The 23,062-nt window shown below is 52.4% G+C and overlaps 1 protein-coding gene across 1 annotated transcript in view; it reads left to right on the forward strand.

Moving 5' to 3' along the window:
- Positions 1 to 23,062, forward strand: part of LOC121284992 (mannose-1-phosphate guanyltransferase alpha-A-like) — a 48,874-nt gene that overhangs the window by 20,013 nt on the left and 5,799 nt on the right. The window contains exons 3-10 of the mRNA XM_041201047.1: positions 2,424 to 2,527; positions 4,899 to 5,091; positions 8,868 to 8,927; positions 11,854 to 11,984; positions 18,533 to 18,667; positions 20,548 to 20,645; positions 21,900 to 21,946; positions 22,337 to 22,429. Of these exons, the coding sequence (XP_041056981.1) occupies positions 2,424 to 2,527; positions 4,899 to 5,091; positions 8,868 to 8,927; positions 11,854 to 11,984; positions 18,533 to 18,667; positions 20,548 to 20,645; positions 21,900 to 21,946; positions 22,337 to 22,429 (861 nt within the window). The remainder of the gene's footprint in view (positions 1 to 2,423; positions 2,528 to 4,898; positions 5,092 to 8,867; positions 8,928 to 11,853; positions 11,985 to 18,532; positions 18,668 to 20,547; positions 20,646 to 21,899; positions 21,947 to 22,336; positions 22,430 to 23,062) is intronic.

Raw genomic sequence — 23,062 nt, forward strand, 5'->3', positions numbered from 1 at the left:
ACAGTGTGTGCGCGAGAGGGGTACTGGGCAGCTCGATCTCACTCCAGCTACCCCTTCTCCTCACGGAGTCAGCCTGGCGCCCTCGGGCACCCATAGGGAGGAGGATCAGCAGGTGCATACTCCGGGGCCAGACATCCAGGTGATTCTGGGAGTGACCAGCCCATCTGGATCCCATCTTCCTGTGACCTCAGCTCCAGCTTCACAGGCCGAGGAGGGGTCACTGCCACACAGCAGGACCCTGAAAGCAGGACAGGGCCCTCCAAGTCTTGACCCTCCAGAGGACACCTGCCAAGGTCATCACAGACAGGGTGTCACAGTCAGCAGCTGCCCCCACCTCCACTGTGGATGTCCAGGGAGCACCAAGACATAGTGGCAGGGTTAGGACAGTTAAGGAGAATTAGTTGCACAGCCTGGACATGGGTGTTAATTACTTGTACATAATGTTCACTATTGTCAATAAACTCCCCAGAATGTCTCCCTGCCTGTGGCTCCTTGTTCTGATGAGCGATGTTCTTGTCACTCAGATGTGAAACCTTTCTGCACAAGATAAAGCCTCACACTCCCGGAACACATTACTGATGCCTGCACCTCGGTGATGCTGGTCATTGCTGCCAGAATGTAGTGGGCAGGTATCACAGAGTTCCCTCATTCTCTCTGTGTGCTCTCAGCAGCTTTAAGGTGAGGCTGGCCCCCATCTCTTCAGCATCTGTGACCAGTGATGCTGTGCTCCTGAAGGGCTCAGGTGCTGAAGGACAAAAGATCAGATGCTGCTAAAGTTTCATGGCTGTGTCTCTATGGTATGACCCTGCTCACAGAGCGCAAGTGTGTTGCCCTCGTCCAGACAGGAATCAGACATTCCCGGAGGCCATGTGGAGATTTATGGAGTGTCCTCACTGCATGTCATATCAGCGACTATTAGGACCTCACTGCCTCTCAACGACAGGAGCATTCTCACAGAGGGTATTGGCACTGCCATAAGCCAGTTGGAGTCAAACGTTCCCAGATGCAACGTGAGGATCTGTGGTGTCTCCTCACTGCATCTCATCATCATCATCCTCCACAAATCTGGCAGGTATGAGTGCCTCCCGAGCGTCTGCCTCATCTGGTCAGTGCAAGGGCCTCATCACCATCATCATCGCCCCTGAGGACCTCTTCAGCCTCATCCCCATCGGCATCCTCCTCATCGGAGGAGACGTGCAGATCCTCCATCTCCTCCTCAGCCAGCTCCTCACCCTGTTGCAGCGCCAGGTTGTAAAGGGCACAGCAGACGATGATGAGGTGTGACACCCTCTGCAGATTGTATTGCAGGGCCTCACCAGACTGGTCCAGGCACCGGAACCACATCTTCAGCATCCCGATGGTCTGCTCCACCAAGTTGTGAGTTGCAGCATGAGCCTCATTTTGGTGTTGCTCAACTGTAGTTCCTCAACCTTAGGAAAGATATATTGCCCCTGGAGGGAGTGCAGTGTAGATTTACCAGGATGATACCTGGACTCCAAGGTTTAAGTTACAAGGAGAAATTCCACAAACAAGGGTTGTAATCACTGGAATTTAGAAAGTTAAGGGGGTGATCTGATTGACATTTTCAATATATCAGGAGGAACTGATAGGGTAGATGGAGAGAAACTTTTTCCACTGATTGGAGAGCCTAGGGCTCAGGAGCAGAGTCTAAAAATGAGAACCAGACCTTTCAGGAGTGAGATTAGGAAACACTTCTTCACACAAATAGTGGGAGAAGTTCAGAACTCTTCCACAAACAGCGATTGCTGCTGGATGCATTATTAATTTTCAATCTGAAATTGACATATTATTAGGTTAGGGATATGGGGAAAAGTCAGGTACATGGAGTTAGGTCACAGATCAGACATGATCTCATTAAATGTGCAGTTTTGGTCCCCTTACCTCAGGAAGGAGTGCAACAAAGATTCACCAGACTTGTTCCTGGGATGGCAGGACTGTCTTATGAAGAGGGATTGGGGAAACTGGGTTTGTATTCTCTAGAGTTTCAAAGAATGAGAGGTGACCTCATTGAAACCAACAAAATACTTATAGGGATAGAAAGGTTGGGGAGTCTAGAACCAGGGGACACAATTTCAAAATAAGGGGGAAGCCACTTAGAACTGAGATGAGAAGAAATATTTTTACTCAGAAGGTTTGGAATTCTCTACCCCAGGGGGCTGTGGGAGCTCATTCATTGAGTGTGTTTGAAGCAGAGATTGACCAATGACATAAGGGGATATGGGGATAGTTTGGGGAAAAAGCGTTGAGGTAGACGATCAGCCATGATAGTATTGAATAGTGGAGCAGGCTCGATGGGCTGAATGGCCTACTCCTGCTCTGATGTTCCTATGAATGGCACAACAGGCTGGAGGGGCTGAATGTCCTGTTCCTATATTCCTACATTCCTCTCTGTCTCTCTGCAGGTTCCAAATATGAAGGAGATTTTACTGATTGGTTTCTACCAGCCAAGCGATGAATTAAGCCGGTTCCTCACATTAGCCCAGCAGGAGTTCAAAGTCTGTATAAGGTAAAGAAAAATCTTCCTAAAATCCACTGTGCTTGTTGAAGTATAGCATCCATGTTCTGCCAGACACATACTGATTGCATCGGTGGGAGGCAGAGGTGGTGGCATAGTGGCATTGTCACTGGAATAGTTTCCAGAGATCCAGGGTAATTCCTGGGTTCAAGTCCCACCACGGCTGATAATGACATTTGAATTCAGTAAAAACCTGGAATTAAAAGTCCAATGATAACCATGAAACCATTGCTGATTGTCCTTTAGGAAAGAAAGTCTGCCACCCTTACCTGGTCTGGCCTACAGGTGATGTGGTTGACTCTTGAATGCCCTCTAAACAAGGGCAATTAGGGATGGGCAATAAATGTTGACCTAACCAACAACACCCACATCCCATGAACGAATAAAAACCATATAGCATCCATGTGCTGTCGGACATATAGCATCCATGTGTTGAAGGACAGACCAAAACCAGTTTATTATCCTACTTCTTTATTCAGATACCTGCTGTATTACAGTTATGAAGCAGCTACTAATATGGAACATTATCAGAGGCTTAAAATAAGTCAAGCAGAACTGTACAATTTCAGACAGGTAAAAATAATCAGTGAATGGATGAGGGATTTCAGTTATATGAACAGATTGGAGAACATAATAGGAACAGGAGTAGACCATTCAGCCCCTCGAGTCTGCTCTGCCATTCGTGGCTGATTTTCTTGTGTTTCGATTTCCACATTCCCATCTACCCCCGATAACCTTTGATTCCCTTGCCTAACAAGAATCGATCTACCTCCGCCTTAAAAATATTCAATGACCCCCGCCTCCGCCACCTTCTCAGGCAGAGAGTTCCAAAGACCCACAACCCTCTGAGAGAAAAACATTCTCCATATCTCTGTCCTAAAAGGGTGACCCCTAATTTTAAAACAGTGCCCCCCCTAGTTCTGGACTCATCCACAAGAGGGAACATCCTTTTCACACCCACTTTATCAAGACCATTTAGATTCTTACATACATTAATCAAATCACCCCTCACTCTTCTAAACTCCAGTGGAAACAAGCCCAGACTGTCCAACCTTTCCTCATAAGACAACCCACTCATTCCAGGTATCAATCTAGTAAACCTCCTCTGAACCGTCTCCAATGCATTTACATCTTCCTTTAAATAAGGAGACCAAAACTGCACACAGTATTCGAGGTGCGGTCCCCCCAACGCCCTGTATAACTGAAGCATAACGTCCTTACTTTTATGTTCAATTCCTCTCGTAATAAAGGATAACATTCCATTAGCCTTCTAAATTACTCGCTGTACCTGCATACTAACTTTTTGTGACTTGCACAAGAACATCTCGATCCCTCTGCACCTCAGAATTCTGCAGTCGTTCTCTGTTTAATTAATACTCTGCTTTTTTATTCTTACTGCCAAAGAGAAACTAGGATTGCTCTCTTTAGCGAAGGTTAAGAGGAGATTTAATAGAGCCGTTCAGAATTATAAAGGGTTTTGAAACAGTCAAATAAGGAGAAACTGTTGCAGCAGCAGGAGGGTCAGAGGGACACAGATTAACTAAAGACCCAGAGAGGGAGATGAGGAGAATTTTTTTTACACAGTGAGTTATGATGATCTGGAATGTGCTGCCTGAACGGGTGGTGAATCACAGAATTTTAATGGTACAGAAGGAGGCCATTCAGCCCATTGTGTCTGCACCGGCTCTCCAAATGAGCATTATGACCTAGTGCCATTGCCCTGCCTTTTCCCTGTACCCCAGCACATTGTTTCTATTCAAATAATCAGCTAATGTCCTCTTGAATGCCTCGATTGACCCTGCCTCTGCCACATATCCAGTCAGTGCACTCCAGATCCAAACCACTCGTGTGAAAAGGTTTTTTCTCACATCACATTTGTTTCTTTCGCAAATCACTTTAAATCTTTTCCCTCTCGTTCTTGAACCTTCTATGAGTGGAAACAGCTTCTCCCTATCTACTCTGTCCAGCCCCTTCATGATTTTGAACATCTCTATCAAATCTCCTCTCAGCCACCTTCTCTCCAAGGAGAACAGTCCCAAACTCTCCAATATATCCTCATCGCTGAAGTTTCTCATCCCTGGAACCATTCTTGTAAACCTCTTCTGCACTGTCTCTGGTGGAAGCAGATTCAGTAAGAACTTTCAAAAAGGAATTGGGTAAATACATGAAGGGGAAAAATTTGCAGGTCTAGGAAGAAAGAGCAGAGGAGTGGAACTAATTCAAAAAGTTAGCACAGACATGATGGGCCAAATGGCCTCCTTCTGTGATGTATGATTCTGTGATATTTGACATGTTGAAGCTTGGCAGAAAGCTGGTTTTCCAGTGAAAACATTAATAAGGACCATGTCCTGTTTGCTCGCAGATATCTGCAGGAATATGTAGCTCTGGGGACTGGTGGTGGGCTGTACCACTTCCGAGACCAGATTCTCTCAGGAAACCCGGAAAAGTTCTTTGTCATGAACACGGATGTTTGCTCCGAGTTTCCACTGATGCAGATGATGGAATTTCAACAAACTCGGGGACAAATCAACTCATTTGTTATGTTGGGGACAACTGTAAGAAAACTTGTGATCTTTTATATGAAGGTGGGAGAATTCCATTCAGGAGTTAGACGGGGGAGGGGGAGGTGGAGGGGGAGGGAGGTTCCTGGGGGAGGTGGAGGGGGAGGGAGGTTCCTGGGGGAGGTGGAGGGGGAGGGAGGTTCCTGAGGGAGGGAGGTTCCTGGGGGAGGTGGAGGGGGAGGGAGGTTCCTGGGGGAGGTGGAGGGGGAGGGAGGTTCCTGGGGGAGGTGGAGGGGGAGGGAGGTTCCTGGGGGAGGTGGAGGGGGAGGGAGGTTCCTGGGGGAGGTGGAGGGGGAGGGAGGTTCCTGGGGGAGGTGGAGGGGGAGGGAGGTTCCTGGGGGAGGGAGGTTCCTGGGGGAGGTGGAGGGGGAGGGAGGTTCCTGGGGGAGGGAGGTTCCTGGGGGAGGTGGAGGGGGAGGGAGGTTCCTGGGGGAGGTGGAGGGGGAGGGAGGTTCCTGGGGGAGGGAGGTTCCTGGGGGAGGTGGAGGGGGAGGGAGGTTCCTGGGGGAAGTGGAGGGGGAGGGAGTTTCCTGGGGGAGGTGGAGGGGGAGGGAGGTTCCTGGGGGAGGTGGAGGGGGAGGGAGGTTCCTGGGGGAGGGAGGTTCCTGGGGGAGGGAGGTTCCTGGGGGAGGTGGAGGGGGAGGGAGGTTCCTGGGGGAGGTGGAGGGGGAGGGAGGTTCCTGGGGGAGGGAGGTTCCTGGGGGAGGGAGGTTCCTGGGGGAGGTGGAGGGGGAGGGAGGTTCCTGGGGGAGGTGGAGGGGGAGGGAGGTTCCTGGGGGAGGTGGAGGGGGAGGGAGGTTCCTGGGGGAGGGAGGTTCCTGGGGGAGGGAGGTTCCTGGGGGAGGTGGAGGGGGAGGGAGGTTCCTGGGGGAGGTGGAGGGGGAGGGAGGTTCCTGGGGGAGGGAGGTTCCTGGGGGAGGGAGGTTCCTGGGGGAGGTGGAGGGGGAGGGAGGTTCCTGGGGGAGGTGGAGGGGGAGGGAGGTTCCTGGGGGAGGTGGAGAGGGAGGGAGGTTCCTGGGGGAAGTGGAGGGGGAGGGAGGTTCCTGGGGGAGGTGGAGGGGGAGGGAGGTTCCTGGGGGAAGTGGAGGGGGAGGGAGGTTCCTGGGGGAGGTGGAGGGGGAGGGAGGTTCCTGGGGGAGGTGGAGGGGGAGGGAGGTTCCTGGGGGAGGTGGAGGGGGAGGGAGGTTCCTGGGGGAGGTGGAGGGGGAGGGAGGTTCCGGGCGGGGGAGGGAGGGAGGTTCCGGGCGGGGGAGGGAGGGAGGTTCCGGGCGGGGACGGAGGAGGGAGGTTCCGGGCGGGGGAGGGAGGGAGGTTCCGGGAGGGGGAGGGAGGGAGGTTCCGGGCGGGGGAGGGAGGGAGGTTCCGGGCGGGGACGGAGGAGGGAGGTTCCGGGCGGGGGAGGGAGGGAGGTTCCGGGAGGGGGAGGGAGGGAGGTTCTGGGCGGGGATGGAGGAGGGAGGTTCCGGGCGGGGGAGGGAGGGAGGTTCCGGGAGGGGGAGGGAGGGAGGTTCCGGGCGGGGGAGGGAGGTTGGGGGAGGGAGGGAGGTTCCGGGCGGGGACGGAGGAGGGAGGTTGGGGGAGGGAGGGAGGTTCCGGGCGGGGACGGAGGAGGGAGGTTGGGGGAGGGAGGGAGGTTCCGGGCGGGGACGGAGGAGGGAGGTTGGGGGAGGGAGGGAGGTTCCGGGTGGGGGAGGGAGGGAGGTTGCGGGGGAGGGAGGGAGGTTCCGGGCGGGGGAGGGAGGGAGGTTCCGGGCGGGGGAGGGAGGTTCCGGGCGGGGGAGGGAGGTTCCGGGCGGGGGAGGGAGGTTCCGGGCGGGGGAGGGAGGTTGGGGGAGGGAGGGAGGTTCCGGGCGGGGACGGAGGAGGGAGGTTCCCGGGCGGCTGAGGGAGGGAGGTTCCGGGCGGGGGAGGGAGGGAGGTTCCGGGCGGGGGAGGGAGGTTCCGGGCGGGGGAGGGAGGTTGGGGGAGGGAGGGAGGTTCCGGGCGGGGGAGGGAGGTTGGGGGAGGGAGGGAGGTTCCGGGCGGGGACGGAGGAGGGAGTTTCCCGGGCGGCTGAGGGAGGGAGGTTCCGGGCGGGGGAGGGAGGGAGGTTCCGGGCGGGGGAGGGAGGTTCCGGGCGGGGGAGGGAGGTTGGGGGAGGGAGGGAGGTTCCGGGCGGGGATGGAGGAGGGGAGGTTCCGGGCGGCTGAGGGAGGGAGGTTCTGGGCGGGGGAGGGAGGGAGGTTCCGGGCGGGGGAGGGAGGGAGGTTCCGGGCGGGGGAGGGAGGTTCCGGGCGGGGGAGGGAGGTTGGGGGAGGGAGGGAGGTTCCGGGCGGGGGAGGGAGGTTGGGGGAGGGAGGGAGGTTCCGGGCGGGGATGGAGGAGGGGAGGTTCCGGGCGGCTGAGGGAGGGAGGTTCTGGGCGGGGGAGGGAGGGAGGTTCCGGGCGGGGGAGGGAGGGAGGTTCCGGGCGGGGGAGGGAGGTTCCGGGCGGGGGAGGGAGGTTGGGGCAGGGAGGGAGGTTCCGGGCGGGGGAGGGAGGTTGGGGGAGGGAGGGAGGTTCCGGGCGGGGATGGAGGAGGGGAGGTTCCGGGTGGGGGAGGGAGGTTGGGGGAGGGAGGGAGGTTCCGGGCGGGGGAGGGAGGTTGGGGGAGGGAGGGAGGTTCCGGGCGGGGGAGGGAGGTTGGGGGAGGGAGGGAGGTTCCGGGCGGGGATGGAGGAGGGGAGGTTCCCGGGCGGCTGAGGGAGGGAGGTTCCGGGCGGGGGAGGGAGGGAGGTTCCGGGCGGGGGAGGGAGGTTGGGGGAGGGAGGGAGGTTCCGGGCGGGGGAGGGAGGTTGGGGGAGGGAGGGAGGTTCCGGGCGGGGATGGAGGAGGGGAGGTTCCCGGGCGGCTGAGGGAGGGAGGTTCTGGGCGGGGACGGAGGTTCTGTTGAAGGAGCCTTGGTGAGTTGCTGCAGTGCATTATCTTTATTCTTTTATGGGATGTGCGCGTATCACTGGCATTTATTACCCATCCCTAATTGCCCTTGAGAAGGTGGTGGTGAGCTGCCTTCTTGAACCGCTGCAGTCCATGTGGTGTAGGTACACCCACAGTGCTGTTAGGGAGGGAGTTCCAGGATTTTGACCCAGTGACAGTGAAGGAACGGCGATATATTTCCAAGTCAGGATGGTGAGTGACTTGGAGGGGAACTTCCAGGTGGTGGTGTTCCCATCTATCTGCTGCCCTTGTCCTTCTAGATGGTAGTGGTCGTGGGTTTGGAAGGTGCTGTCTAAGGAGCCTTGGTGAATTCCTGCAGTGCATCTTGTAGATGGTACACACACTGCTGCTACTGTGTGTCAGTGATGGAGGGAGTGAATGTTTGTGGATGTGGTGCCAACCAAGCGGGGCTGCTTTGTCCTGGATGGTGTCGAGCTTCTTGAGTGTGGGAGCTGCACTCATCCAGGCAAGTGGGGAGTATTCCATCACACTCCTGTAGATGGTGGACAGGCTTTGGGGAGTCAGGAGGTGAGTTACTCGCTGCAGGATTCCCAGCCTCTGACCTGCTCTTGTAGACACAGTATTTATATGGCTGGTCCAGTCCAGTTTCTGGTCAATGGTTATCTCCCAAGGTGTTGATAGTGGGGGATTCAGTGATGGTTAGGCTTTTGAATGTCAAGGGGTGATGGTTAGATTCTGCTTTGTTGGAGATGGTCATTGCCTGGCACTTGTGTGGCATGAATGTTATGGTGGATGGTGTGTGGCAGGGCTGCATGGTTACTGTTCTTAATTACTCTCCTGGTGTATCTTTGCAGGCAAACAGGAGACAGTCGATGAACTATGGCTGCATTGTGGAGAATCAGCAGACGCATGAGGTAAGCCCACTGTTCCTCACAGTCCGACTGTCCACTAAACTACACCAGTGGCAGGGAACATGCTCTGGGTACCCACCTCGTTCACCACAGTCTGCTCCTATTACACAGTATTTAGACAGAGTTTACAGAACAGAAACAGGCCATTCAGCCCAGCTGCTCTGTGCTGGAATTTCTGCTCCACCCAGACCTCCTCCCACCCTCCATCATCTCACCCTATCAACATATTCTTCCATTCCCTTCTCCCTCATGTGTTATCTAGCCTCCCCTTAACTGCATCTATACTATTCACCTCAACCACTCCCTGAGGTAGAGAGTTCCACATTCTCACCACTCTCTGGGTAAAACAGTTCCTCAGTTCTGGACCCCACACCTGAGGAAGGATCCATTGGCCTTGGAGTGGGTACAGCACAGATTCACCAGCATGGTCCCGGGGTGGAAAGGGTTAAATTACAAGGATCGGCTACACAGACTCAACTTGTATTCACTCAAGTACAGAAGATTAAAGGGTGATGTTATCGGGGGTTTAGGATGCTTAAAGATTATTAAAGAACTCAATAAGATCGATGTAGAGAAACGATTCCCTCTGTGGTGGGGAGTGGTGGTGAAGGGGAGTCCAGAACAAGGGGGCAAAGCCTTCAAATCCGAGCCAGGCCGTTCAGGGGTGATGTCAGGAAGCACCTCTTCACACAGAGGGCAGTGGGAATCTGGAACTCTCTCCCCAGAAAACTGTAAAGACTGAGGGTCAGTGGAGTTTTTAAGACTGTGATTGATAGATTTTTGTTGATAAGGATATCAAGGATATGGAACAAAGGCAGGATGATGGAGTTGAGATACAGATCAGAAAGGATCTGATTGAATAACGCACTGGATCAAGCAGCTGAATGGCCTCCTCCTGGTCTTTGTTCTCCAGGAAACAGTTGAGAGAGGCTCAGAATGATGAGAGGCTTTGAGAGACTGTTTCCAGTGGCAGGAGGGTGGGTAACCAGAGGGACACAGATTGGAGGCAGTCTGGAGGGGGAGATAAGGGGAATTGGTTTTCCACAGTGAGTTATTGTGAATGTACTGCCTGAAAAGATTTCAGGCTGGGAGAAGATTTCAAAATGGAATTGGGCAAATACTAGAAAAGGAGATATTTACCAGGTTACAGGAGCAGAGCAGAATCATGGGTATAATTGGATAAGCCTTTCACAGAGCCTGCACACACACAATGGGCCAAATGGCCTTTTTTTTATTCATTCGTGGAGTGTGGGTATTGCTGGCTAAGCCAACATTTATTACCCATCCCTAATTGCCCTTGTTCAGAGGAGCATTTAAGAGTCAACCACATTGGCTGTGGGTCTGGAGTCACATGTAGGCCAGACAAGATAAGGATGGCAGATTTCCTTCCCTAAAGGAAGGGGTGGACATCATCAGTCTTTTAATAAGTTCAAATGTCATCATCATGGTGGGGGAATTTGAACCCAGGCGTTACCCTGGGTCTCTGGAATACTAGTCCAGTGACAATACCACTATACCATGGCCTCCTCTATACTGCACAGTTTTATAGACCCACAAGCAAGATCACAGATGACAAGTACCACTTGATCTGAATCTTACAGAATTCCACCTTCCTGTCATCATACAGCTTTTAACATCTATCTGAGCAGGCAGACAGCTATTCACCTGTAGGACTGTCTCTGTAGCAGTGCAGCATTCCCTTTGTACCCACCATCCATACCCTTGAGTGAGGCTCAAACCCATAACCTGATTTTTCCGGGGAGGTGTGCGTTATTTTAGTCAGTCTCCTCTTTATCCTGTTTTTATCTTTGTCCTTCCTTCACCCAGAGTGAAGGCTAATGCCATTTTTAAATTCATTCTTGAGATTTATGTGTCATTGGCTGGGCCAGCATTTATTACCCATCCCTAATTGCCCTTGAGAAGGTGGTGGTGAGCTGCCTTCTTGACCCGCTGCAGTCCATGTGGTGTGGGTACACCCACAGTGCTGTTAGGGAGGGAGTTCCAGGATTTTGACCCAGCGACAGTGAAGGAATGACGATATATTTCCAAGTCAGGATGGTGAGTGACTTGGAGGGGAACTTCCAGGCGGTGGTGTTCCCCATCTATCTGCTGCCCTTGTCCTTCTAGATGGTAGTGGTTGTGGGTTTGGAAGCTGCTGTCTAAGGAGCCTTGGTGAATTCCTGCAGTGCATCTTGTAGATGGTACACACACTGCTGCTACTGTGTGTTGGTGGTGGAGGGAGTGAATGTTTGTGGATGGGGTGCCAATCAAGTGGGGCTGCTTTGTCCTGGATGATGTCAAGCTTCCTGATCCTAAGAAAGGATACACTTTCCATAGAGAGAGTGCAGCGAAGGCTCACCAGACTGATTCCTGGGATGACAGGATTGTTGTAAGAGGAGGGATTGGGCTGACTAGGCCTGTATTCACTGGAGTGTAGAAGAATGAGAGGGGATCTCATTGAAACATATAAAATTCTGACAGGGATGGATGGACTGGATGCAGGGATGATGTTTCCTCTGGCTTGGGGGGGGTCTAGAACAAGGGGTCACAGTCTCAGGATACAGGGTAGGTCAGTTAGGACTGAGATGAGGAGAAATTTGTTCACTCAGAGGGTGGTGAACCTGTGGAATTCTCTACCTCAGAGGCTGTGGAGACCAAGTCACTGAATATATTTAAGAAGGAAATAGATTTCTAGACTCTAAAAAGGGTATGGGGAGGGCACGGGATTCCAACATTGAGATAGAGGATCAGCCATGATCATATTGAATGGCGGAGCAGGCTCGAAGGGCCGAATGGCCTACTCCTGCTCCTAGTTTCTTGTTTCTATGTTTAGGTAGTAGCGCAGGATGTGGTTGGTTATGAATATTTTATAGTTCCCACCAGCGTGCCGATGTGTGTCTCAGTAAAACTCTCCTCCTGCCCCTCCCAGGTTCTCCATTATGTGGAGAAACCGAGCACCTTTGTCAGTGACATCATCAACTGTGGAATTTACCTCTTCACACCGGATATTTTCCAGTATATCGGAGAAGTGTTCAGGAGAAACCAGCAGGACCTCTCCATGTAAGTACAACAGGTGGATGAGGAGCTTGAACAACGTGTAAACCCCCCACCATTCACACAGCACCTGACAAGAGCTCACCCATGGGGTGAGGTCCTCTCCTTGCTGCACACAACACAACTCCGGCTGTTTATCTTCCCTTCCCCCAGTTGTCCGTTACCTATCCTCATTCTCAGTTCTAAACGGGGGGGGGCAGTCGGTGAAATCACCACTCCAGAGACTTTGAGTGATAGAATCATACAGCACAGTACGAGGCCATTTGGCCCATTCTGCCATCCTGACTCTTTGAAAAACCTATCCAATTGGTCCACTCTCCTGCTCTGTCCCTAATAGCCAATAGAATTTCTCTACTTCAAGCATTTATTAAATTCCGTTTTGAACGTAACTATTGAATCTGCTTCCACCACCTTTTCAGGCAGCGTTACTAAAGCATTTGGGAACATAATCTAAGCTGAAATAGTGCAGTACTGAGGGAGCGCTGCACTGTCAGAGGTTCAGTACTGAGGGAGTGCTGCACTGTCAGAGGGTCAGTACTGAGGGAGTGCTGCACTATCAGAGGGTCAGTACTGAGGGAGTGCTGCACTGTCAGAGGGTCAGTACTGAGGGAGTGCTGCACTGTCAGAGGGTCAGTACTGAGGGAGTGCTGCACTGTCAGAGGGTCAGTACTGAGGGAGTGCTGCACTATTGGGGGGTCAGTACTGAGGGAGTGCCGCACTGTCAGAGGGTGTGTACTGAGGGAGTGCTGCACTGTCAGAGGGTGTGTACTGAGGGAGTGCTGCACTGTCAGAGGGCCAGTACTGAGGGAGTGCTGCACTGTCAGAGGGCCAGTACTGAGGGAGTGCTGCACTCTCAGAGGGCCAGTACTGAGGGAGTGCTGCACTGTCAGAGGGTGAGTACTGAGGGAGTGCTGCACTGTCAGAGGGTCAGAACTGAGGGAGTGCTGCACTGTCACAGGGTCAGTACTAAGGGTGTGCTGCACTGTCAGAGGGTCAGTACTGAGGGAGCGCTGCACTGTCAGAGGGTGTGTACTGAGGGAGTGCTGCACTCTCAGAGGGCCAGTACTGAGGTAGTGCTGCACTGTCAGAGGGCCAGTACTGAGGGAGTGCTGCACTCTCAGAGGGCCAGTACTGAGGGAGTGCTGCACTGTCAGAGGGTGAGTACTGAGGGAGTGCTGCACTATCAGAGGGTCAGAACTGAGGGAGTGCTGCACTGTCAGAGGGTCAGTACTAAGGGTGTGCTGCACTGTCAGAGGGTCAGTACTGAGGGAGTGCTGCACGGTCAGAGGGTCAGTACTGAGGGAGTGCCGCACTGTCGGAGGGTCAGTTGTGACTGAGTGATGAACTTTTGGAGGTGCCGCCATTAGGATGAAATGTTAAACGGAGGCTTGGATGTAAAATATCCTCTCCTGCTACTGGAAGATGAACCAGGGAGTTCTCCCCGGTTTCCTGGCCAGTATCTTCCCTCAACCAACATCAGTAAAATAGGTTATCTGCTGATGAACACATTGATGTTGTGTGTGCTTCCTGTAGAACAACAGCTTGGATTTATATAATGCTGTTATATAACAGCATTCCCAGAAACATTGTGAATCAAAATTTGACACCCAGCTGATAAGGAGATATTAGGTCAGGTGAACAAAAGCTTAGTGAAAGAGGTAGCTTTACAGAGCATCTCAAATAAAGAGAGAAGTGGAGAGGTTTAGGGAGGGAGTGCCAGAGCTGAGGTCCCAGGCTGCTGTAGACCGGCCACCAGTACTGTAGTGACCAAAATCAGGATTGAACAAGAGGCCAGAAATGGAGAGCCCAAATATCTCTGAGGGTTGTAAGGGTTAATTGTATATGAATTGTGTTTAAATATATGTGGGTGGAGGGCATTAACTCGGATTTCATTCGAGCACACACAAAGAGACATTCAAACTATGGTGTGGTTGCTTTAGGAGTTGTTTGCTTGTAAAGCTTCACTCTGTTAATAAAGACAAGACTGAGTAAAGATTTGTTCCACTATCGTCCTTCGCCAGCTGGCTCTCTGGGCTAGAAGAGTAGGGCTGAAGGAGATTGCCGAGATTGGACCATAGAGGGATTTGAAAACTAGGATGAGAATTTTAAAATTGCGGTGTTGGTTAATTGGGAGTCAGTGTAGGTCAGAGAGTAAATGGGAGTTGGGTGAGCTGGCCTTGCTGTGAGTTGGAACACAGACAGATGAACTTCCACCTTACGGAGGTTGGACCCTGTGCCAATTGGCTGCCATGATTCTGACATTACAACAGTGACAACGCTTCAAAAAGCACTTAAACGGCTGTAAAGCACTTTGAGACCTCCTGAGGTGATGAAAGATGCTATAAAAATGCAAATCCAGCTTTTTATCTCTCTATTCCAAGTTCCGCTCATGGTACTAGTCAGCTCCACTGATATAAAGAAGGTGTCATCAGGAAATACTTAGCCTGGTTTTAATGATTAGGAGTAGGATAAAACAGGGCTGTTATTACAGAATAATTGAGCTCTTAGATTTTGCCCTGATAAGGGGTTAGTGGTTTGATCCAAAAGAGTGACTCGTGAGGCCATTTCAGAGAGCAATTCAATCCCGTGACCACTGGTGTAGGGCAGATCGGGTTAAGGATGGCACATTGCCTGCCCAGCTACATGGCCACTTTTACTGAGGGCAATTTTTTTAACTGAATTTACATTCCCAAACTGCTGTGGTGGGATTTGAACCCTCATTCTCTGGATCACACTGTGGATTACAAGTTCTGTAACATGGACCATCACACTGGGTGGAGTCCAGAGCTCCAGCCCTGAATCCTGGGCTAAGCAGGATTGTTGCTTTGGGTGGGCTGGCTCTATACTTTTATATACATTTACAGAATGTGTCACAGTTTTACTGTACTCCCCATGGGTAGAGTGTGAACATACAGAAACCACATTCACTGCCTTCCTGACCCCTCCCTCTGGTCCCATTTGTTGTCCTTGTTCAATGCAGTACAACGCTTGATCACTGTTCCTGCCTCCTGTTCCCCTGAATGTCTGTGGACAGGAGGCATGGCTTCACTTTACAATAATCATTAATCATCTCTTTCTTTCTTTCCCAATTGTGCCTTCTTCACCTTTGTCTGCCCCACCCTCAGGTATTCTCACTTTGAGTAAGTTTGGCTGTGTTAGTGTAGTGTGCTGTTTAGGGCTTGTTAATCCTAATATGTTCCCATCCAGGACAGGCACTGACCCAGGACTCTTTCTTCCTTTTAACGAAGAACTAAAGAAATATACGTCACTTACCAAAACAGATCAGCAAAGATATATCGGAGGGGCAGAGAAACTTATGGATCCAAGAAGCGAAATCATTAAAAGTGGGTGGACAGGTACAAAAAGTCATTAAAAAGCTATTGAAATGTTGCCCTTTACTCCAGGGTCTGCAATACAGAGGAGGAAGTGAGATTACAGTTATATAAAACTCTGGCCAGACCTCATCTGGAGTTCTGGGCCCTGCACCTGAGGAAGGATATATGGACCTTGGAGGGGGTACAGCACAGATTCACCAGAATGATACCGGCGTTGGAAGGGTTAAATTATAAGGACAGGTTACACAGACTTGGCTTGTATTTCCTCAAGTATCGAAGATTAATCAAAAATCTAATTGAAGTGTTAAAAAAGCTGAAGGGTTTTGATAGGGTCAATAGAGAGAAACTATTTCCTCTGGTGGGGGGGAGCCCAGAACATTCAGATCCAAACCAGGGCGTTCAGAGATGAATTCTTCCCACTAATCTGGAATATGGAACCCATGTGGGGATGTGGAGTTAAGGTACAGATAAGCCAAGGATGCCTGATGGAATGACTGCCTAGACTCGTTCCATCAACCCGCCGGGTATTCCACCCCCTCAGGAGACAGGTCATTGACAAAGCCATGTTCACATTGACTGTCTCTATTTCTATAGAGTATTTTTCTCCATCTCTCATATCTGTCACTCTCTTTGTCTTTGAATCTCTTTTGATTCCCTTGCTCCATGTGTCTATCTCACAACTTTGTTTTGTGTGTGGATGTCTCTCTGTGTCTCTCCGTCGTACACTTCATCCCATTTTCCTGGACTTGCCCTGACATTCATTTCCTTGTCTTTCCTCCCTCCTTTATTCTGTTTCTCGATATTTTGTTCCCTGACTTTGTTCTCTTTATCTATTGGCCGCCGTCCCCTCAGCTCTGGAACGCTCTCTCTAAATTTCTCTCTCCTCTTTGAAAATACTTGCTAAAACCGACCTCTTTGACCAATCATCTGCCCTGATATCTCCTGATGTGGCTCAATGGCACGTTGTGACTGATAGCATGCCTGTGAAGCCTCTTGAGGTGTCACAGTGTTAAAGGGACAAGTTATTATCTCTTTTCTGTCTGTTTCTCTTTCCCTCACACTCTGTTTCTTTCCTTGTGTCTCCCTGTCTTTCTGCTGCTCTCTCTCTCTCTCTCTGTCTTTCCCTCTCTTCCACAGTCTCTCTATTTGTCCCAATACCTATGCCTCTCTCTTTCCCTCACTCACTTTTACATTCTCTTTCTCGCCTGTATTTACCTTACCAATATCTTCAGGACCCTATCCGTAACCCATATCTGTGCCTGGATGGGAAGCTGTTCAGTTCTGTAGCTGTTGCAATGCTTTTCCTTGATGTATGGAGTGTTTCTAGCTTGGCAAGTAGTGGCCCACAGCAAGGATGCTGGAGATTGACATTGCCCATGTTCAATCCCATTCTATTCCCAGAGTCGGGAAGTGTCACTGGAGTAGGGAGTGTCACTAGGGAGGGAGCAGTGTCACTGGGTTGGGGGGAAGTGGCACTGGGTGAGTAACATGGAGCTCCGTGTAGAGGGTACCAGTGTAACTGAGGTCTCTACACTGGGTTATTGTTCAGCTTTTGCCTGGTGTTTGATCCCCTACATTTGTCCCTATTGCATCTTGGTTTGTGTGCATGTGAATTTATCACTGGGTTTTCATTTACCTCTTTCCTATCGTCTTTATTTCACTCGCTCACATCTGATGGATCAGTTGAACCTTGTTGTGGAGCCAGTGTCCCCGAGCTGTAGTTTCAGACTCATGGTCACTCCATATCACTGTCTTCAGTGGACTGACTAACAGAGTCCATGAACAACAGCTTCCCAATCAGCCTCGTGGAGCCGAGATACTGCCTGGAGTCCTTGACTCGGAAGAGTGCTCAGAGTTTGAGCTAGAGAAACTCTCTTTACTGTGGGACAGTCCGAATGGATGAGGCCCACAATCCCAGGGAACGCCTCCAATACCCAGAGGGGTTTTATCAACTTGGAGGAATGGGAATGCATGAGGGTGTGAAAAAGGGTCTTTTTCAGATTGGAAAGATGTAACTAGTGGAGTGCCACAAGGATCAGTCCTAGGGCCTCAATTACTTACTATCTATATTAATGACTTGGAGGAGGGGGCAGAGTGTAATGTATCCAAATTTGCTGACGATACAAAAATAGTTGGGAGGGCATGTAGTACTGAGGGCATAAGGAATCTGCAAGGGGATATATGTAGGTTGAGTGAGTGGGCAAAAACTTGGCAGATGGAGTTTAATGTAGGAAAGTGTGAGGTCATGCACTTTGGTGGGAAGAATCAAAAGGTAGACTATTATTTAAATGGAGAGAGACTCCAAAAAAGTGCAGCACAGAGGAATCAGGGTGTTCTTGTGCATGAAACAGAAAAAATTAGCATGTAGGTGCAGCAAGTAGTTAAGAAGGCAAATGGAATTTTGGCCTGTATTGCTAGGGGGTTGGAGTTTAAAAATAGGGAAGTCTTGTTACAATTGCACAGGGTGTTGGTGATGCTGCACCCAGAGTACTGTGTTAAGTTTTGGTCCCCGAATTTAAGAAAGGATATACTAGCATTGGAGGCAGTTCAAAAGAGATTCACTAGGCTCCTCGGCTGAAGGAGTTGACTTATCAAGAACGGCTAAGCAGGTTAGGCCTTTATTCATTAGAGTTTAGAAGAATGAGGGGTGATCTATTTGAAATGTACAAGATTCTGAGTGGACTTAACAGGGTAGATGTTGAGAAGATATTTCCACTAGTGGGGGAATCTCGAACTAGGGGACATGGTTACAGAATAAGGGGGCACATTTAATACTGAGATGTGAAGGAATTTCTTCTCTCTGAGGGTAGTGAATGTCTGGAATTCTCTACCCCAGAGAGTTGTGGAGGCTAGATCACTGGAAGTATTTAAAGAGGAGGGAGATAGATTTTTGAAATATCGGGGAGTTGAGGGCAATGAGGAGCAGACATGAAAGAGGATTTGAGACCTGGGGCAGATCAGCCATGATCGTATTGAATGGCAGGACAGGCTTGAGGGGCCGAATGGCCTACTCCTGCTCCTACTTCTTATGTTCTGATGTGAGGAAAGGTGGGGGCAAATGAGTGGGGCAGGGCCAGTGGCTGGTTTGTCACAGTTTCCAGTTAAAAGGCAGTAGTGAAACTCGTCGGCGTGGTGTCTCCTTGCCCCAGGGTGGGGCATATTTGATTGAAGGAGAGGGCAGAGACACAGTGTCAGTATCTGATGAATTCATCCTTGCAGAGAGGAGGGCACTAATGGCTGGCAGCGAGTTGAGATTATCCGGTTGGAGCAGGACATCTTCACCACCATGGCTGGGCGTGGCTCGCTCTATATTTACAGAACGGAGGGCTTCTGGAGTCAGATCAAGTCAGCCGGGTGAGTGTGAACACGGAGGGGGGAAAGGGGCTGTCGTCCATGAGGCACAGAGAGGCGGGCAGACTGAGGGAGGAGAGACAAGGTCACGGGGGCACTGACAGGTATGGCCCGAGGGACTGGGAGAGCGGGTGGGTGGGGGGAGTACAAAGGGGGGAGGATGGGGGGTGCGGGGGGGAGGATGGGGGAGGTGGATGGGGGGGTGGGGATGAGGGGGTGGGGGTGGGAGGATTGGGGGTGGATGGGGGAGAGTGGAGGGTGGCGGGGGGGATGGGGGTGGGGGTGGGAGGATTGGGGGTGGATGGGGGAGAGTGGAGGGTGGCGGGGGGGATGGGGGTGGGGGTGGGAGGATTGGGGGTGCGGGGGGGAGGATGGGGGAGAGTGGAGGGTGGCGGGGGGGATGGGGGTGGGGGTGGGAGGATTGGGGGTGCGGGGGGGAGGATGGGGGAGAGTGGAGGGTGGCGGGGGAGATGGGGGGCGGGGATGAGGGGGTGGGGGTGGGGGTGGGAGGATTGGGGGTGGATGGGGGAGAGTGGAGGGTGGCGGGGGGATGGGGGTGGGGGTGGGAGGATTGGGGGTGGATGGGGGTGGATGGGGGAGAGTGGAGGGTGGCGGGGGAGATGGGGGGCGGGGATGAGGGGGTGGGGGTGGGGGTGGGAGGATTGGGGGTGGATGGGGGAGAGTGGAGGGTGGCGGGGGGGATGGGGGGCGGGGATGAGGGGGTGGGGGTGGGAGGATTGGGGGTGCGGGGGGGAGGATGGGGGAGAGTGGAGGGTGGCGGGGGAGATGGGGGGCGGGGATGAGGGGGTGGGGGTGGGAGGATTGGGGGTGGATGGGGGAGGATGGGGGAGGATGGGGGAGATGGGGGGCGGGGATGAGGGGGATGGGGGTGGGGGTGGGAGGATTGGGGGTGGATGGGGGAGGATGGGGGAGGATGGGGGAGATGGGGGGCGGGGATGAGGGGGATGGGGGTGGGGGTGGGAGGATTGGGGGTGGATGGGGGAGAGTGGAGGGTGGCGGGGGGGGGATGGGGGTGGGGGTGGGAGGATTGGGGGTGGATGGGGGAGAGTGGAGGGTGGCGGGGGGGATGGGGGTGGGGGTGGGAGGATTGGGGGTGGATGGGGGAGGATGGGGGAGAGTGGAGGGTGGCGGGGGAGATGGGGGGCGGGGATGAGGGGGTGGGGGTGGGGGTGGGAGGATTGGGGGTGGATGGGGGAGGATGGGGGAGGATGGGGGAGATGGGGGGCGGGGATGAGGGGGATGGGGGTGGGAGGATTGGGGGTGGATGGGGGAGAGTGGAGGGTGGCGGGGGGGATGGGGGTGGGGGTGGGAGGATTGGGGGTGGATGGGGGAGAGTGGAGGGTGGCGGGGGGGATGGGGGTGGGGGTGGGAGGATTGGGGGTGCGGGGGGGAGGATGGGGGAGAGTGGAGGGTGGCGGGGGAGATGGGGGGTGGCGGGGGGGCGGTCAGAGATAAAGGGAATAGACAGAATGTAGGGTGGAGATGAAGATAGACAATGACAAATTGAGGAAAATCCTGGGTTAGGGCAAATTTGCTGATCTTAATCAGAGCATCAGGCCAATGTCCAGCTTGCTCAGCGCTTCGGGATTGACCTGGGGAATGTCCCTGCTCCTGACCGATAGCCAGAAACTCCTGCTGGATAACGGACAGGCAAACATTCAGCCAGCAACAAGCTGGGCTCTTACCCAGGATGGTCAATCCACTCCCCGGCATCTCGAATTGCACCTACATTAAGAGTGGGGAGTTGAGCAGGATATGAGAGGTGGGGCAGCTTGGGGGAGGGGCTGGGGAGGAGCCCCTGTTCACAGTGAGGGGCAGCCCCGTCCTGGAGAGACTAATGGAATCTGTGGGTCCCTCTGCAGGTCTGCTATCTACGCCAATCGATTGTACCTCAACCAATACCAAACAACACACCCAGACCGGCTGGCTGAGCATAGGCAGAGTGGCCCCAGAATCATAGGTATGTGTGTAAACAACAACTTACATTTATATAGCACCTTTCATGTTGTAAAATATCCCAAGGTGTTTCAAAAGAGAGATTATCAAACACAGTTCGAAACGATGAGCCAGCTAACGAGTTAGTAGGACAGACAGGTGAGCAGAAGATCGGCCAATGAGTTTGAAGACGAAAGCAAGATAGAGAGGTGAAGTGGTTTAGGGATGGAATTCGAGAGCTAAGAGTGCAGACAGCTGAAGGCACGGCTGCCAATAATCTTTCAGCTTAAACCAATTAAACCAAATCAACAAAATTGGGATAAATCAGGCACAGCCCCTAATTCAGGTCAGCTGTAAAACCAAGAACAAAGTTTAAAGGAACCTTACAAACTTTAAATCAAAATGTGATTAAAGGGGTCAATAAAACATCCCAGTCCCCGCGGTGCCCACCAAGCACGGAAGGCCTCGAGAGTGTCAGCAGACACCACGTGCTCCCTCTCCAGGGACATCCGGCCGCAAACGTAGCCGCGGAAGAGGGACAAACAATCGGGCGGGACTCCCCAGTCGATCGCCCGCTGCCTGGACCTGTTAATGGCCAACTTGGCAAGGCCCAGGAGCAGGTTCACCAGGAGGTCCTCCTCCTTCCCGACCCCCTTCCGCACCGGGTGCCCATAGATCAGGAGCGTGGGGCTGGAGTGCAAACAAAACATCAATAAAAGGTTTTTCAAATAACTAAAAAGGGAGTGCAGCCTACAACACCCTATATAAGCATGGTCCACGGACTCCACAAGACCGCAAAAAGGGCATGTGTCCCGGGAGTCCGTGAACCTATGCATCCTCTTATTATAGGGGACTGCTGCATGCAACACCCTCCAACCCAGGTCCCCGATAGAAAGGGGGAGGACACCTCAGTAGAGGGCGTGTCCAGACGGCGGACAAGGGCGAGAAAATGGAAGGTGTGCAGCAGCAGTCTGTGCAAAAAGCTCCTCCGCGCCGTGCCAAATGGCACGGAGGGCATGTCCCCGAGGCGGCTCATATTGCGGGGCACCAGCACCCACTGCCAATGGTGGAGTGATGGAAATCAGGAATGGGCAAGATGCCAGAGTTAGGGGAACACACAGATCTCGAGGGAGTTCCAGATAAGGAGGGGGAAAGGTCCATGGAGGGATTTGGAAAGAATAAAGAAATCAGTGCCTATAGGAAACAAAGTGAGATTCCATTAGGGGCTGAGAAAGTTGATATGTAAATGTAACGATGTCTCTGCTCCTTTCATTAACAGGAAACGTTTATATCCATCCAACAGCGACCATTGACCCCACAGCTGTGGTGAGTATCCCCTTGAAAGATCATAGAATTGTCCAATTTTATAGCACAGGAGGTGGCCATTTGGCCCATTGTGCCTGTACCAGCCCTTTGAAAGAGCTATCCAATTATTCCTACACTCCCTGCTCTTTCCCCGTAACCCTGAAAATTTCTCCTTTTCAAGTATTTATTCAATTCCCTTTTGAAAGTCCCTGTTGAATCTGTTTCCACCACCCCTTCAGAACAACAACTCACTGTGTAAAGAATTCCCCCCATCTCCCCCTCCCCCCCCGGTTGTTTGCCAATTCCCTACAATCCATGTCCTCTGGTTACCGACCCTCTACTGCCAGTTTCCCCCTGTCGTGGTCCTGTTTTCTGTGCTAACGTCTCTTATGTTCTCCCATTTATCTTCAGCTGGGTCCCAATGTCACCATTAGTACGGGAGTGACGATTGGAGCTGGCGTTCGAGTCCGAGAGTCCATCATCTTACACGGAGCCTCGCTGCAGGTAGCACAATGCTCACAACGCTCCATATATCAAACACAGGGGCCTGGAGGGGCAGGGGAGACCAGGCAACTCTACAGGAGCCTGGACAGCAGCACAGTAATCAGTACTGTGTGCAGAATAAGGGAGGGGGGAATGAATACTCCTGCTGTGCCAAACACTAGCATAGTGAGTGATGTAAATGTGCACACTGTGTTAACCTCCCTGCCCCATCTTATGCAATTTTACACTTAGGGTCAATTGTTTTGGTGAATCTCAGGCTTAACAATTAGAAGAATCTTTATCCACTGCCAGCCCTATAAATATCTCTACACTGACCCCATCACCCACTCCCAGGACAGGTACAGCACAGGGTTAGATACAGAGTAAATCTCCCTCTACACTGTCCCCATCAAACACTCCCAGGACAGGTACAGCACGGGGTTAGATACAGAGTAAAGCACCCTCTACACTGTCCCCATCAAACACTCCCAGGACAGGTACAGCACAGGGTTAGATACAGAGTAAAACTCCCTCTACACTGTCCCCATCAAACACTCCCAGGACAGGTACAGCACCGGGTTAGATACAGAGTAAATCTCCCTCTACACTGTCCCCATCAAACACTCCCAGGACAGGTACAGCACGGGGTTAGAT

The sequence above is a fragment of the Carcharodon carcharias genome, chromosome 12 (genome assembly GCF_017639515.1).
Source record: "Carcharodon carcharias isolate sCarCar2 chromosome 12, sCarCar2.pri, whole genome shotgun sequence".
In the NCBI taxonomy this organism is placed as follows: domain Eukaryota; kingdom Metazoa; phylum Chordata; class Chondrichthyes; order Lamniformes; family Lamnidae; genus Carcharodon; species Carcharodon carcharias.